Source organism: Schistocerca nitens, chromosome 5 (assembly GCF_023898315.1).
Source record: "Schistocerca nitens isolate TAMUIC-IGC-003100 chromosome 5, iqSchNite1.1, whole genome shotgun sequence".
Taxonomy (NCBI): Eukaryota; Metazoa; Arthropoda; class Insecta; order Orthoptera; family Acrididae; genus Schistocerca; species Schistocerca nitens.
This window is the reverse complement of record NC_064618.1, coordinates 846,884,880-846,902,996: the sequence shown is the minus strand read 5'-3', so window position 1 is coordinate 846,902,996 and position 18,117 is coordinate 846,884,880. Positions and strand designations below refer to the sequence as shown.

At 43.5% G+C, this 18,117-nt stretch overlaps 1 protein-coding gene across 1 annotated transcript in view; it reads left to right on the top strand.

Annotated features, from left to right (window-relative positions):
* LOC126260881 (UDP-N-acetylglucosamine transferase subunit ALG13 homolog) overlaps positions 1 to 16,255 on the top strand; it is a 36,600-nt gene extending 20,345 nt beyond the window's left edge. Inside the window, exon 2 of the mRNA XM_049958324.1 lies at positions 15,499 to 16,255. Within this exon, the coding sequence (XP_049814281.1) occupies positions 15,499 to 15,930 (432 nt within the window). The 3' untranslated portion in view covers positions 15,931 to 16,255. The remainder of the gene's footprint in view (positions 1 to 15,498) is intronic.
* Positions 16,256 to 18,117: the final 1,862 nt, after the last annotated feature.

Genomic DNA, 18,117 nt, shown 5'->3' with positions numbered 1-18,117 from the left:
GCAAATAGATACAGGTTTCCCGTGGCATAAGATATATGGCATTTTTAAGACTGGTGGGAATTTTAAATCAAACACTGGACATTTTTATATTAATTTCGAGTATAAGATGCACCTGAATTTTGGAGGCTATTTTTCAAAGGAAAAAGTGCGTCTTACAGTCCGTAAAATATGGTACATCCTTTCTTCAGGAGTTAATAAAATGATGAAAACAATCAGTTTTTGACAAAATAATTTAATTGTATAGATTAAAAAATCTACTCACCAAGTGACGGCAGGACACACACATAAAAGAAGGTTGTAATTAAGCAAGCTTTCGGAGCCAGTGTCTCCTGCAGGCAGAAACACTGAAGGGGAAGGAAGAGGGGTGAAGGAAAAGGACTGGAAAGGTTTAAGAGAAGGGGTAGATTTAGGGAAAGTCACCCAGAACCACAGGTCAGGGGTGACTGCACGGGATTACCAGACTTACCCTTGAGGTAAGCATCCCCTCACCCGCAGTTCTGGGTGACTCTTCTGAAATCTACCCCTTCTCTTAAACCTTTCCAGTCCTTTTCCTTCACCTCTCATCCTTCCCCTTTAACCCTTATGCCTGCAGAAGGAGCCACTGGCTCCCAAATCTTGCCTAATTACAACCTTCTTTTATGTGTGTGTTCTGCCACTTCTTGATGAGTAGATTTCTTTATCTATCCAATTAAATTACTTTCTTCAGGAGTGTTGCGTAAAGTTTGTGGAGAACTTCTGTGAAGCTTCTACATCTACATCCATACTCTGCAAGCCACCTGACGGTTGTGGCGGAGGGTACCTTGAGTACCTCTATCGGTTCCCCCTTCTTCCTTCCCCTGCAGCTTGAGAGGCATGAGAGAGGTACTAATGGAGGTAAAGCCGTAAGAGCAGGTTATCAATCACATGTAGTCGGTAGGGCACTTACCATGAAAGACAAGGTTCCCGTGTTCACTTCCTGGTCCATAACACAATTATAATCAGACAGAAAGTTTCTAATCTGTTCTATTTGGTACATAATGACTTGCCTTATTCAGTTGATTGCATCACGTCTTATAGGTACTATATGTGTACTTTTCTGTTCTTTTCCCATAACTTGTGCTGTTTTTTAAATATCTGATGCTTCTGACAAAAATTTAAAAAGTGGAGAATTTTGCTTATTTGAGTAGCTTGCTAAATTATATTACTATCACTACTACCATTATAACAATTTAATTGATCAGTTAGCTTGCAACTCATAAATGTTGGCTTGCAACTCTCATTCTTTTTTAATTATTGTTTCTTCTACTATCTGTTCATCTCTCTAATTCTTTTTATAAGTTTTCAGAGTAGTCTGGTTCTAGGTTAGGTATTTTATTTCTTCTGAACATCATTCAGTTTAAAGTGTGATATTGTCTTTCTCGAAACCTTGGTTGTGGTGGCAGACTTGTCTGTAACAGCACAGGTTTCAAGTTATGCTGGAAGGTGACAGTTTTGTTGTGAGTTGTTGAATACAAAATAAAGGTTGCACTAACAGAGCCGATTGTAGTGCAGCCCTCTCTGTGTGTGTGTGTGTGTGTGTGTGTGTGTGTGTGTGTGTGTGGGTGGGTGGGTGGGTGTTTTTCAATCTTTCCAATTTATTTCCTTGCCAATTTTCAGAGAAACCTGTAATATGTCAGTGTAATAAATGTTTGTATTCCCTCCCTTCCTACTGATACATTTTTGACTCTCATTTCTCTGCAAATCTACATGACACCATTCAGCATACTATTTCACATCTAGATTGTATCTCCTGTCCCAATCTTCAATGGAAGCTTGTTAATTCCCATCTCTTAGCGTGCTGTGTGTTCATAACTTGATCTGAACAATGTTTAGTGGTTCTAAGGCAGTTACTTTTTGCTATGAGTTGTTAAATAGAAACTCCATGAGTACTTTTCAAGTATTGTTATACAATACTATCAATACTATGCTTCAATATCCCTTTATGCTTGAGACAATTGTTAAGAATTCTTTGTGCAATTTTTTTTCTTTATTAATTTTTGTACAGATCAGATTTTTTCTTTGTTAATTTTTGTGCAGGTCACCTGAGGTTGCATTTTCATTTGATGAGAAACCTAATGTGACCTTTAAATAAAAGTATTTAACAGCCATTGTGGATCATTTCATTCAAAATGTGGCAATTTGGCTGTGATTACGTGCAGTTTGAAATAACAAGTATCTCATAGTGGTTTAAAAGACTGGTGAGATATTTTCCATGCGTCGTTAAAGGCTTAACAATTTTGGTACTCTCTGAGCACAAACTTACAAGTATATACAGATTCAAAAGGTTGTCACAATCTGCCATGAACAACTCTAATATTACATTTTATTTCTAACCATACATCAGTGTTGTCCATTTTGTAAAATGTGTTTTGTTTCATAATTTGCTAAGACATTATGGGAACAGGATACAATTATCAGTTGAATGGAATAACTATCCCCATTAAATCAGTTGAATGCAATAACTATCCCCATTAAATTCCACAGAGATATACACTCCTGGAAATGGAAAAAAGAACACATTGACACCGGTGTGTCGGACCCACCATACTTGTTCCGGACACTGCGAGAGGGCTGTACAAGCAATGATCACACGCACGGCACAGTGGACACACCAGGAACCGCGGTGTTGGCCGTCGAATGGCGCTAGCTGCGCAGCATTTGTGCACCGCCGCCGTCAGTGTCAGCCAGTTTGCCGTGGCATACGGAGCTCCATCGCAGTCTTTAACACTGGTAGCATGCCGCGACAGCGTGGACGTGAACCGTATGTGCAGTTGACGGACTTTGAGCGAGGGCGTATAGTGGGCATGCGGGAGGCCGGATGGACGTACCGCCAAATTGCTCAACACGTGGGGCGTGAGGTCTCCACAGTACATCGATGTTGTCGCCAGTGGTCGGCGGAAGGTGCACGTGCCCGTCGACCTGGGACCGGACCACGCCAAGACCGTAGGATCCTACGCAGTGCCGTGGGGGATCGCACCGCCACTTCCCAGCAAATTAGGGACACTGTTGCTCCTGGGGTATCGGCGAGGACCATTCGCAACCGTCTCCATGAAGCTGGGCTACGGTCCCGCACACCGTTAGGCCGTCTTCCGCTCATGCCCCAACATCGTGCAGCCCGCCTCCAGTGGTGTCGCGACAGGCGTGAATGGAGGGACGAATGGAGACGTGTCGTCTTCAGCGATGAGAGTCGCTTCTGCCTTGGTGCCAATGATGGTCGTATGCGTGTTTGGCGCCGTGCAGGTGAGCGCCACAATCAGGACTGCATACGACCGAGGCACACAGGGCCAACACCCGGCATCATGGTGTGGGGAGCGATCTCCTACACTGGCCGTACACCACTGGTGATCGTCGAGGGGACACTGAATAGTGCACGGTACATCCAAACCGTCATCGAACCCATTGTTCTACCATTCCTAGACCGGCAAGGGAACTTGCTGTTCCAACAGGACAATGCACGTCCGCATGTATCCCGTGCCACCCAACGTGCTCTAGAAGGTGTAAGTCAACTACCCTGGCCAGCAAGATCTCCGGATCTGTCCCCCATTGAGCATGTTTGGGACTGGATGAAGCGTCGTCTCACGCAGTCTGCACGTCCAGCACGAACGCTGGCCCAACTGAGGCGCCAGGTGGAAATGGCATGGCAAGCCGTTCCACAGGACTACATCCAGCATCTCTACGATCGTCTCCATGGGAGAATAGCAGCCTGCATTGCTGCGAAAGGTGGATATACACTGTACTAGTGCCGACATTGTGCGTGCTCTGTTGCCTGTGTCTATGTGCCTGTGGTTCTGTCAGTGTGATCATGTGATGTATCTGACCCCAGGAATGTGTCAATAAAGTTTCCCCTTCCTGGGACAATGAATTCACGGTGTTCTTATTTCAATTTCCAGGAGTGTATTTTGCAGTAAGCTTGCGATACAGAACAGAACTCAAAAGCTAACATGAAGGCTCAGCAGAGCAGTAAGATTCCAAAGATGGTGTTAATCGTATTCGATACGACCTATCGATGCCACACATCCCCCCCCCCCCTCTCCCCACAGTACGAGTACCACCTGTGAGGCTTGAATGGAGGTCATGTGGGCATCGGCGTCGGTAGTAGTTGGGCGAGGTGGCAGGCGCACAACCGGGATTTCCATCTCGATCAAGGCGGAGGTGGAGTGGTTGGTGGCATGTCCACCTCATAGTCAGTCAACCAGCGGAGGCAGACGATGCATCGGCCGGCCCGAGAGCAGGCGTTTGGAACGGCAGGTGCAGGTGCGTCCACCCCAAATGCAGATCGAGCCGTCCAAGGAGATAAACGCACGAATTTCTGATGGGTCGCACTCGTGGAGAAGGGACAAGCTATGCACTACACTGACATTTAACTGCCCGTTGGTGGGCGAGGCCGAAGTGTCTGTTACGAGCACGAGCACATTGACGCCGTAGGTGACAATCGCCATGTCGTCCGCCCAGTTTGGTGGCACATTGCAGCACAGGTCAAATGTGGGAGAGCGAGTCACTGCAGACAGTGACGTGGCGGCGTAACCCGCACATGGGGTGGATGGCAATTTGCCTGGAAAACCTGTGAATGGCGATGACCAATCATAGGTTGCAGAAAACAGTGCCGTGGGATGAGACAAAGCATCTTCAGGCCCGCGGCGGAAAAGTCGTCAGAAGGGTCCAACTGAGATGACAGAGGGGCGTCGTAGTCCTCAAAAGCAGGCTTGAGCCTGTGTACTGAAACGTTCTGCGGGTGATCTTTAACCATAATGTCGAATGTCGTCTCGCCCCTCTAGAGTACTTTAAAGGATGAGGGTGATTGCAGGGGTTGTCTAATGGAATCATCCCTGAGCATAACATGAGAGCAAGTATTGAGTGCGGTTGGCATGTAAGTATCCGGCGGGAAATGGCTGATAGGCGGGTGTAGCCGTGCATGTTTGAAGTGAGTGCGCATGCGAATAATGAAATCGGGGGTGCGGTGTCTACCGGACACGAATCATCACACACAATTAATGTTTTTGGACTACCCTGCTGAGTGTCCGAGCTGGTGTCTGCTGGAGAAACAAGGTTAGGTGGTGGCATTGTGGACTGCAGTTTCAGCAGCAAGCTACAAGCCACACTGAACTCGTTGTAAATTTGTGTTATTCGTTGTTTTAGCCCGTCGTTTTCCCGGCGGAGTTGTGCCGCCGAGTCGTATTCTGACAGTAGGTTCGTGACACAGATCACAATGTCACTCACGAGGGTGGAGCACTTGCGTACTGACTCACATGTCGCGAGAGAAACAGAACGTGGAACACAAGTGCGGCAGCACAGTATCTGAGGGTTAGTGGGATGGTGTAGCACCGAGCCCTGAACCACGTTTTGAGAGAGTTTGTAATGGGACAAAAAATCCATACCGAGAATTGGTTCATCAATGTCAGCAATGTAGAAAGTCCATGGAAAACACAGAGAAGGAGATAGGTGCACCATAACTTTGACAGAGCCTGAGGTTTGCAACATTGATGCATTGACAGCTTGCAGAAGTGACCTTGTCGGTGAAAAGACAAGGGGAGCCATCGACATATGTATGATAGACACGTCAGCACCGGTGTCGACTAGGAAAACAAACCGTGATGAAATGTCAGTCACGTATAAACGACCGGCCAGGCGGACGAGTGGTTGTGGCGGCGGCGGTGGCGACGGCGGCGGTGGTGACTGTGGCAGCGGAGGAGGCTTGTCCTCATCGATTTGTTCTGGTGTGTATACCAGCACATATGGTGCGTGGGTGATCCTGGAATGTTCAGACGGTGGAGAGAATGAGCAGATACTGCCAGGTGGTGTAGAAAGCGTGGATGTGGAGTGAGCTCTACCTCTGCCAGCAGACGGCCGGTAAACAGGAGCAGTTGTGCCGACCAGTGGTGAGCTGATTAGTGTTGACGTAGCAATGCATACAGCTGGTCTGCGATGCGGACACAAGAGCTGATTGACTCAAAGGAGTGCGGTAGCAGGTGAATCTTAGATTGGTAGGCAATTTGGTGGACCATACCGCCCACAGAGTGACGTCCGGCATTGTATGCTCACTCACGAGCAACCGAAGGCAGCGTCAGAGTTGTGATGGAGTTCAGTCCCCCAGGTGTTCCTCGTACAAGATCTTGATGATTAATTCTTGTGGTGAGCAGGCGAGTCAGTCCATGATCATTTTCTTCGTGAACTCGTACTTCGGTGGAGGCGGTGGCAAGAGGAGTAGATCACAAATTAAGTCTGAGTGATCATGGAGGTGCATGACAAGACACATGAATTTAGAATTGTCGTCAAACACGTGATGCAACTCGTAAAGATGCTCAACAAGTGCAAACCACGATACAGGGTTGTCCTCATATAAAGGAGGCAGCTGCGGCAGACGACCAGGGGGAGGGGACGAAGGTGGCTTCGGTGTCCCTTGGTAAACCGGCTGGTCCGTGGTAGGAGAAGCCATACAGCAGACTGGCACAGTAGGTGTAGGTGTGTTACTGGCAAGCACGTCCATAGCAACAGCGGGCTGCATTGTCCTTTCGTGAAAACATCACGTGGCTGGAACGGTCAGTACAGTGGGAACGAGCGGTTGCACAATACGTGCGGGGGTCCTGTAAACTGGACCGGAGATTACAGGTACTGATTGAATTGACCCACCCCAGACATAACATGGAAGGCCGGCGTGGCAGACTCAGGCTGTGCTGTGGGAGAGGCGAGCAGCTGAGCGACCAAAACCGGAGCCCCAGGGCGGGGGGATGGGGTGGTGGGGGCAGTTGCAACGGGGGTTTGGTAACTCGTATGACCAAAGTTTAAGTTCTTCTTAAGTGAGCATGGAGAATTGTGTGCACTAAAATGTTCTTGATTAGTTTGCCAATCAGGCAAAACCGGAACAGTCCACAGTTGATAGTGGCCAGGTGCATTTTGCAATAATGGCGGTGCTGCACATGGCAAGACAGTAACTGTTGTTGTGGTCCGCTGAGAGTCAAAGTATGTGTGCGAATGTAGATCACTTTGAGCGTTATACGATCGATCAGTAGGTACACAGTTCTGAATATTATTCACTTCACATGTTGGCGAGCACAGTCCAGCGACACGAAACCTGAGTCCATTGTTTGTGTTAGCGGCGTAGCACTCTACCGTTGTCGAACGACAAAGTTTGAAGTTAAAGTGGCTGGAGATCGCGAATCACTGTGTATTAATGTAGAACTGGTCATTGGCGAAGGAATGAAGATGTCCGGCGATCATTGTTGTGCTTCCAAATCTCCAAACAAAGCGTTGGGTGAGGTTGCCATGGCATCATGCGCATAACCTGTTGATTTACAACACCCGGTGCGGAAGACGTAGAAACTTCGGGGTCACCAGTATGGGAACGGGATACGATTATCGGTTGAATGCAATAACTTTCCCCATTAAATTCCACATAGAGATATATTTCGCAGTAAGTCATATATGTGTACACAACTTGTGATACAGAACAGAACTCAAAAAACTAACATGGAGGCTCAGCAGAGCAATAAGAGTCCAAAGGTGGTGTTAACCCACATCCTTTCGTCTTTCCCTCTCCTTCCCTCTCCTTCCCTCTTTCCTGATGAGGCAACAGTTTGTTGCGAAAGCTTGAATTTTGTGTGTATGTTTGTGTGTCTATCGACCTGCCAGCACTTTCATTTGGTAAGTCGCATCATCTTTGTTTTTAGATATATTTTTCCTACGTGGAATGTTTCCCTCTATATATATATATATATATATATATATATATATATATATATATATATATATATATATATATATATATAGGGAAACATTCCACGTGGGAAAAATATATCTAAAAACAAAGATGATGTGACTTACCGAACGAAAGCGCTGGCAGGTCGATAGACACACAAACAAACACAAACACACACACAAAATTCAAGCTTTCGCAACAAACTGTTGCCTCATCAGGAAAGAGGGAAGGAGAGGGAAAGACGAAAGGATGTGGGTTTTAAGGGAGAGGGTAAGGAGTCATTCCAATCCCGGGAGCGGAAAGACTTACCTTAGGGGGAAAAAGGATGGGTATACACTTGCGCACACACACACACACACACACACACACACACACACATCCATCCACACATATACAGACACAAGCAGACATATTTAAAGACAAAGAGTTTGGGCAGAGATGTCAGTCGAGGCAGAAGTGCAGAGGCAAAGATGTTGTTGAATGAAAGGTGAGGTATGAGTGGCGGCAACTTGAAATTAGCGGAGATTGAGGCCTGGTGGATAACGGGAAGAGAGGATATGTCGAAGAGCAAGTTCCCATCTCCGGAGTTCGGATAGGTTGGTGTTAGTGGGAAGTATCCAGATAACCCGGACGGTGTAACACTGTGCCAAGATGTGCTGGCCGTGCACCAAGGCATGTTTAGCCACAGGGTGATCCTCATTACCAACAAACACTGTCTGCCTGTGTCCATTCATGCGAATGGACAGTTTGTTGCTGGTCGTTCCCACATAGGATGCGTCACAGTGTAGGCAGGTCAGTTGGTAGATCACGTGGGTGCTTTCACACGTGGCTCTGCCTTTGATCGTGTACACCTTCCGGGTTACAGGACTGCAGTAGGTGGTGGTGGGAGGGTGCATGGGACAGGTTTTACACCGGGGGCGGTTACAAGGGTAGGAGCCAGAGGGTAGGGAAGGTGGTTTGGGGATTTCATAGGGATGAACTAAGAGGTGACGAAGGTTAGGTGGACGGCGGAAAGGCACTCTTGGTGGAGTGGGGAGGATTTCATGAAGGATGGATCTCATTTCAGGGCAGGATTTGAGGAAGTCGTATCCCTGCTGGAGAGCCACATTCAGAATCTGATCCAGTCCCGGAAAGTATCCTGTCACAAGTGGGGCACTTTTGTGGTTCTTCTGTGGGAGGTTCTGGGTTTGAGAGGATGAGGAAGTGGCTCTGGTTATTTGCTTCTGTACCAGGTCGGGAGGGTAGTTGTGGGATGCGAAAGCTGTTGTCAGGTTGTTGGTGTAATGCTTCAGGGATTCCGGACTGGAGCAGATTCGTTTGCCACGAAGACCTAGGCTGTAGGGAAGGGACCGTTTGATGTGGAATGGGTGGCAGCTGTCGTAATGGAGGTACTGTTGCTTGTTGGTGGGTTTGATGTGGACGGACGTGTGAAGCTGGCCATTGGACAGGTGGAGCTCAACATCAAGGAAAGTGGCATGGGATTTGGAGTAGGACCAGGTGAATCTGATGAAACCAAAGGAGTTGAGGTTGGAGAGGAAATTCTGGAGTTCTTCTTCACTGTGAGTCCAGATCATGAAGATGTCATCAATAAATCTGTACCAAACTTTGGGTTGGCAGGCCTGGGTAACCAAGAAGGCTTCCTCTAAGCGACCCATGAACAGGTTGGCGTACGAAGGGGCCATCCTGGTACCCATGGCTGTTCCCTTTAATTGTTGGTATGTCTGGTCTTCAAAAGTGAAGAAGTTGTGGGTCAGGATGAAGCTAGCTAAGGTAATGAGGAAAGAGGTTTTAGGTAGGGTGGCAGGTGATCGGCGTGAAAGGAAGTGCTCCATCGCAGCGAGGCCCTGGACGTGCGGGATATTTGTGTATAAGGAAGTGGCATCAATGGTTACAAGGATGGTTTCTGGGGGTAACGGATTGGGTAAGGATTCCAGGCGTTCGAGAAAGTGGTTGGTGTCTTTGATGAAGGATGGGAGACTGCATGTAATGGGTTGAAGGTGTTGATCTACGTAGGCAGAGATACATTCTGTACAACACCTACCAACTGACCTGCCTACACTGTGACGCATTCTATGTGGGAATGACCAGCAACAAACTGTCCATTCGCATGAATGGACACAGGCAGACAGTGTTTGTTGGTAATGAGGATCACCCTGTGGCTAAACATGCCTTGGTGCACGGCCAGCACATCTTGGCACAGTGTTACACCGTCCGGGTTATCTGGATACTTCCCACCAACACCAACCTATCCAAACTCCGGAGATGGGAACTTGTTCTTCAATATATCCTCTCTTCCCGTTACCCACCAGGCCTCAATCTCCGCTAATTTCAAGTTGCCGCCACTCATACCTCACCTGTCATTCAACAACATCTTTGCCTCTGCACTTCTGCCTCGACTGACATCTCTGCCCAAACTCTTTGTCTTTAAATATGTCTGCTTGTGTCTGTATATGTGTGGATGGATATGTGTGTGTGTGCGCGAGTGTATACCCGTCCTTTTTTCCCCCTAAGGTAAGTCTTTCCACTCCCGGGATTGGAATGACTCCGTACCCTCTCCCTTAAAACCGACATCCTTTCGTCTTTCCCTCTTTCCTGACGAGGCAACAGTTTGTTGCGAAAGCTTGAATTTTGTGTGTATGTTTGTGTGCCTGTTGACCTGCCAGCACTTTCATTTGGTAAGTCACATCATCTTTTTATATATTATTATTATTATGTGCGATTGGACCCATACGGATCACGCAAAGCTTTTCCGATTCAATTTTTTAATTTTCCAAACTTCTCTCATTCTTTCCCCATGAATTCTCTTTCTTTCCTCTGTCCATTTTGTCCCCTGTCTCTTGCAAACTTCATTCTCGGGTTGTACTTTCCAACTATTGATTTTTTGCCTGTATACATTTCTGTTTATAACTTCTGAAGAATTTATTTGTGCATTTGCTAGATCTGTTTTGGGTTCTTTTATCCAGGGTATGGTTTTCAATTTTTCAATGTATATTAAAATTTTGTGGGAGAGTCTGGGTGTTGGGAGTCTGTGGATATGACCGTAAAATTTTAGTCTTCTTTTTCGGATGTCTGCGGCGAGGTTAGATAATTTTTCTGTAGTTTTCCGAGACTCTAACCTGTATCCATCTTCAGTTCTTTTTGGGCCAAGAATCTTTCTGATAATTTTGCGTTCCTCTTTCAGGATGCCTTCCAGGTCGCCTTTTCTATGGAGTGTGAGTGTTTCGCTGGCATATAGTGCTTCGGGCTTGATTACTGTATTGTAGTGTCGTATTTTTGAGTGAATGGAGAGACACTTTTTATTGTAGATGTTGTGGGTTTTCCAGTATGCTCTTTTCAGTTTTTGCAGTCGAACTTTTTGTGCAGTTTTCTCTCCCCCTGTTGGTTCTAGGACCTCGCCTAAGTATTTAAAGAATGGAACTCTCTCAATTTGTCCATATTTTGTAGTCAGTTTTTGAGTTTCAAATTTTGAGCAGATGAATTTGGTTTTTTGGAAGGAAATTTGTAGCCCAACTTTTTCGGCGCATTCTTTGAGAATGTCTATCTGTTTAATTGCTGTGGTCTCGTTTTCTGCTAGAATGGCCACGTCATCTGCAAATGCCAAGCATGAAATTTTAATACCATCTTTCGATCTTCCTAGTTGTATAGGCTTCCAGTAATTTTGATTCTTCAGTTCTTTTTCCCATTCTTGGATGACTTTGTCTAAGACAAGGTTGAAGAGGAGTGGAGACAAGCCGTCACCTTGTCTGACACCGGTTTTGATCAGGAAGGGCTCTGATATTTCACCCAGGAATTTTATCTTAGAAGTTGTGTTTGTGAGCGTTTCTTTGATAAGGTTTAGGGTTTTCGGATCGAGTCCTAGCTCCTCAAGGATAATAAAGAGAGATTGCCTATCGATTGAATCATAAGCCTTTGCGAAATCAACAAAGGAACAAATGATCGGACTGTTTCTGACTGCTTTGTATTTTAGTGTTGTCTTCAAATTGAAAATTTGTTCTGCACAGGATCGGTGAGGGCGAAAGCCAGCTTGGTATTCACCAATACTGTGTTCGAGTTGTTCTTGTGTTCGTTGAAGAAGACAAGCTGAGAGGATTTTATAAGTGACTTGGAGAAGGGAGATTCCTCGATAGTTGTTTATATCTGCCATGTCTCCCTTTTTATGCAGTGGATGAATTAGGGCGCATTTCCAATCTTCTGGTAGTTTTTCTGTCTGCCAAATGTCTGTGATGATTTGAGTGAGTTCTTTGAGGGAATTTGGTCCAAGATTTTTAAGTAGTTCTGCCATGATATTATCTTCTCCGGATGCCTTGTTGTTTTTCAGTCTATGAATATGTCTTTGGATCTCCTCTAGTGTAGGTGGTGGGGATTCTGGATTTGTGTAGACAGCAGTTTCTTGAGGGAATCTTGAAGAAGGTTCAGGGCAATTGAGGAGTCCGGAAAAGTATCTCGCCAGCTCCTCACAATTTTCCCGATTTGTGAGCGCTAGTTTTCCATCTGGTTTTCTGAAACATAGATTTCGTGAGCCGTATCCATTGATTCTCCCAGCAAAGGTCTTATAGAAGTCTCGTACATTATAGTTACAGAAATTTTCTTCAATAGACTCACACTGTTCCTTGAGGTACTTCCTCTTGACTTGTCTGATTGTTTTTGCCACTTGTCTTCTGGTGTTGTGGAAGTGATCTAGATTTTCTGGGGATTTTTTACTGTTATACTTCAGAAAGGCTTTCTTTCTTTCTTCCAGCGCTTTTTCACATCCAGAGTCCCACCAGGGGTGTTTTGTGTTCTTTTTCAATGGGATCAGTTCTTTTACCTTCTTTGTAATTTTTGTTCGAAATTTTTCCCAAGAGTCAGCTGGTTCCTTTTCCCACTCCTCCTTCAGATTGGTTTCTTTGATTGTTCGTGTGTCAAATTTCATCATGTGTGTTTTCTTCGGATAGAATTTTTTTGGGGTGAATTTCACTTTAATGCGTGTTAAGTAGTGGTCTGAGTCAATGTTCGCCCCTCTGCGGACTTGGACATCATGGATCTCTTTCTGTACGAAATAGGAGATGGCAATGTGGTCAATCTGATATTCGCCGATCTCTTGTATGGGGGACCTCCAGGTCTTTTGTTTTCTAGGTTTTTTTCTCAAAGATGTAGACATTTTTAGATTATTTTGTTGGCATAGTTCAATAAATCTCAGTCCGTTTCTGTTGGTGAATCTGTGTGCTGGATATTTTCCTACAGTTTTTTGGTGTTCTTTCTCTCTGCCAATTTGTGCATTGAAATCTCCCATTAAGATTTTGATATCATCCCGGGGAATTTTGGCCATGACATCTTCAAGTTTAGTCCAGAATTTTTCAGTTTGTAGTTGGCGTTTTTTGTTGTCTATGTTTGTGGGTGCATGAACATTTATCAATGTGTATTTCTTGTTGGCGCACTGGATACGCATGGTCATGAGGCGATTATTTATGGAAGAGACCTCTCTAATTGAGCCTAATATATTTCTGTGCACCGCAAATGCCATGCCCAGGAGTGGCGTACCATTGGCAATTCGTTTGTCAGTCTTGCTCTTGAAGGTACGATAGTTTCCATAGTCTATTGTATTTTCATCCGTGAATCTAGTTTCTTGTAACGCTAAGATCTTAATTTTTTGTTGGTCTAGCTCTGTTACTAAGTAGTGTAATTTTCCAGGTTGAATTAGGGTCTGAATGTTAAAGGTACCAATGTACATGGGAACCTTGGGATGAAGTTTGCTTGAGAACTCTGATCGTGATGGCCCGGGTTCCCCAGAATCCGAAAACCCAGTTGTCGTCTGTCGACGAGTGGATTGGTTACCACCTGGGGTAATTCTGTCATTACTCTCACGAATCATGATAGCTTGTAAGTTTTGGTCCAGTGTTTCCACTGGGTGTTTAGAACCAGGGATTGTCAGTTCCTGGAGCATATAATACAGCCGCACCTACTAGATGGACAGACGCTGACCTCGCTGCCGCTCGACTCGAGTACAGACGCATTGAGGATTTGGAATGTGAGATTTTTTTTCAAGGTTTTCTCCTATAGATCCGCCGTGTTCTGCGTTAACAGGGTCACCTTGTGTAGGATGTGGCTCTTCACCACGCACGGACGGTCTTGGACGTAGCTTCCTCAGAGGCAAAGGTCTTGCATACCTCCTCAGCTCATCCCTGGGGTGGTGAGGACCAGTACTGAGTCAACCCCAAGCAAAGGTGCTACCTCTACCAACCACCTTGACCCCCTCTATATATATATATATATATATATATATATATATATATATATATATGATGTGACTTACCAAATGAAAGTGCTGGCAGGTCGACAGGCACACAAACATACACACAAAATTCAAGCTTTCGCAACAAACTGTTGCCTCATCAGGAAAGAGGGAAGGAGAGGGAAAGACGAAAGGATGTGGGTTTTAAGGGAGAGGGTAAGGAGTCATTCCAATCCCGGGAGCGGAAAGACTTACCTTAGGGGGGAAAAAAGGACGGGTATACACTCGCACACACACACATATCCATCCACACATATACAGACACAAGCAGACATATTTCTATTGATTACATTTCCTGTTAACAGTGGCCAGCTTTATCAACTCCACAATATTACACATTTGTTATGAAACATATTGTATAGAGTTTTAATTATTGGTAGACCATTTTCATCTTCTATTAAACACCTTATGTTTGTACTTGTATATTACTTCAAATGTTTAACTTCTTGTTTCAGTTTCCCTGTATTCATTAAGCTTTAAAACTTTCTTTTGTGATTCTAATAAAATTTGTATTTTTTCAAGAAATATATGTGAGTACCCATCTATCATTTCTAGCTAAAATATGTTGCATATCTGTGAGTACTGTATTATGACAGACCAACTTTGCTTGTTATATTACAACCGATAGTGTATCATCAAGTTCTCTTTGGATGTCTGGACTAAGCAAAATAGGAAAGGCGAAAGATACTGTACTCCCGTTCTGAGAAGGAGCCGAGTTTATACCCCCAACTAGCCCCCAACATGTTTGGGCTCCTGTGGTTCCGCCATGTAGGTTGAATGCCAGATTGATTCTTTGAAAAGAGCCCGGCCTTCCCCATTTGTGACCAGTTCAAGAATGTGTTGTGTAATGAATTCTTAAATGAGATGCTGAATGCTATATTTTTCTTTTCTTTGGATGTTCTGGTTTGTTTCTTCTTTCTTGCTTTGCTCGTATCAAGTACTCCTGCCGGAGATTTCCTAATAGTTCTTAGAGAGAGGCCTCGAAACATTCCTCAGTTAACATTTCTTTTTATTACTTTTTGCTTCCTTTGCTGTGTGTACTAAAATTCTTATGTTTCAAGCAGTGTTAGATACAGTTTCAAATGATTAACGTATCATATCACTTCTCACATTGCAAAGCAATAACATTGCATCTTAAAACTGACAAAATATTCCATCAGTTAACTGTCCACAAAGAAATGAATTCTTTTGCATCAAGCTTTTTACGTTGCAAACGTGCATGTCTGATTATGAAAATAATTTTTACAATATGGTGGTCTTTGATCCATCCTGCCAGAGTAATTAAAATAAGAAACAAGAAAAGATAAAATTTATCTTGGAGGGTAATTACTTACTTTACGTTTGTCCTTGTTTAATGGAATTACACAACATAAAAAATAAATATGCCAGCCTATAAACAAAGCACCTACAATTAGACATTTCTTCAATCGCAGTTTTCTCTCATTCATCCAGAAAAAGAGTATTAATAGATGTGACAAATACACCAGTGTTCATATTGATGTCATTGCCTTTTCAGGTTCTCAGGTCAAGAGGTTTCACTGATATGTGCATTCAGATTGGAAATGGAGCAATGGTTTCAAACATCAGCACTCAAGAAGGAATTTCTGTTGAGTATTTTCGGTTTAGGGATAGTTTGCTTGCAGATATAATGAATGCAGATTTAGTTATAAGTCATGCTGGAGCTGGTAGCTGTCTTGAGATACTTGAAGCTGGTAAGCCACTTGTAGTGGTTATAAATCAACAGCTGATGGGTAATCATCAACTTGAACTTGCAAAACAGCTACATGCTGATGAACATTTATATTACAGCACATGTGAAAATCTGAAAAGTGTGTTAGAAAATATGAACTTAGACAAGTTAAAACCTTTTTCTCATGGAAATGCTGGTATTTTTGCAGCATACCTTAATAGTGTATTTGGTTTTAGTGAGTATAATAATGAAACATAGATTTCTGGAGTATTTCAGCACTGCCTCAGGGAGTTCAGCTCAATGAAGCATTGGGATTCATGAAGGTGTACCAGGTAAAGGAACAATATTGGTGTTAGAATTGAGACATACACAGTGTATATGCAAGTAACACAAGAACTCAGTTTCGGTCTGCATTATGAATGATCAAGTTACATTCCACAAAATGTTAAATATAATAATCACCAGTGACATTTTTACTATAGAATATTATGAATTTTATTAATGTCAAAATAATATAAAAACATTCATACTTAATGTTTTGAATAAATGTAATAAACTGAATAAATATAATATTAGTAACATACATCTATCTCCTCTTATTTAATACATTCATGTAATTATACAAAAACTTAATTCTGCTGTAATAAAAAAAATAGTTGCCATGATATTTGTTAATGTTCTTTTCCCCTGTGATTGACAAGCCTTCTGGACATTGCTTTGTGCCCACGTTCTGGTTTTACACTGTGTCTGGCACTAGCCCCAAATTGCATGTCTCCACTTCACCACCCAGGGATCTCTACAAAATGAATAAAAACCCATAAACTCCACTAAACTCCATGTTGTTTATCTGTTGATATACACATGTACAGCGCATTTCAGGAATGAGATAGCGCACAAAGATGATCCTTTTTCATTAAGAAACATACACTTTGGTCCACTATTTACAAGTTATGTGCATGGTCATGATGTGCCCTCCACCTGATGGCCTACTGCACAGCTCCTAGTGCCATTGTGATTCTGTGGAGTCATACCAGTCCTGTCATTCAGCTTATGTTGTAATACTGCCCTTCAATTGTTTGCATGTTATCAGTGTTGCATTCAGCTTGTATTATTGTAACATTATATCTTCGATGGCAGTACATCTAAACCATTCAGTATGAACTGTGGCATAAGACAAGGCTGTGTGTTGGCACCTACACTTTTTGGAATTTTCCTCTCGGGTCTGCTCCAAGTGGCTTTCAAGAATTGCAATGCTGGAGTACATCTGCATACTAGGAAAGATGGAAGGCTGTTCAATGTCAGTCTTCTAAAGAGTAAGACAAAGCGCTACAAGATAGTCGCTCGTGAACTCCTGTATGCTGATGATGCTGCAATTGTTGCGAACTCCACAGAAGAGCTGCAAGAGCTAGTATCAAGATTTAGTCACGCATGGCACCTATGAGTGTAAACAGCAGTAAGACCATAATTATGGTTCAGGGTGCTAACACAAAGCCGAATATTACACTAGATGGCACTACTCTGCAAGTCATAGATAACTTCTGCTATCTAGGATCTACTATAGAATCAAACGTCTGTTGACAAGGAAATTGATGCTCGCATTGGAAGAGCTGCGACAACTTTTGGCAAACTCTCTACATGTGTTTGGAAAAACAACAAACTCTCTTTGACCACCAAAATTCTTGTATATCAAACTTGCGTCCTCAGCATCCTTTTGTATGCATCGGAAACATATACTACCTATGCCAAACAAGAACGTCGTCTTAATGCTTTCCACATGCGGTGCCTAGATTAGATTAGATTAGTTTTTCGTTCCATAGATCCGTGTTGAGGAGATCCTCGTGGATGTGGAACATGTCAATTTATTTATTTATTTTTTTTTAAGCTGATATAACAATACTAATAGTATGAATATATACAATACATCATTTGTTTCTATTAAAAAATTCGTCAATGGAGTAGAAGGAGTTGGCCACTAGTAAGTCTTTCAGGCTCCTTTTAAACTGATCTTTATTTGTAACTAAATTTTTTATGTTTACTGGCAAATTATTGAAGATGAGTGTTCCTGAGTAGTGGACCCCTTTTTGAACTAAAGTAAGTGCTTTTAAGTCCTTGTGCAGATCATTTTTGTTCCTGGTATTGTATGTATGAACTGAGCTGTTTGTTGGAAAAAGAGATATATTATTTAGGACAAATTTCATTAATGAGTAAATATACTGAGAGGCAGTAGTTAGTATACCCAGTTCTTTGAAGAGTTTGTTTGACTTGAAGAGTTACCCCAAAATATTGTACCATATGACATTATGGAATGGAAGTAGGCAAAGTATGCAAGCTTTTTCATTTTTATGTCGCCTATGTCTGCTAACACTCAAATTGCAAATACAGATTTGTTAAGGCGTTTCTGCAGTTCTGTGGTTTGCTCTTCCCAACTGAATTTATTGTCAAGTT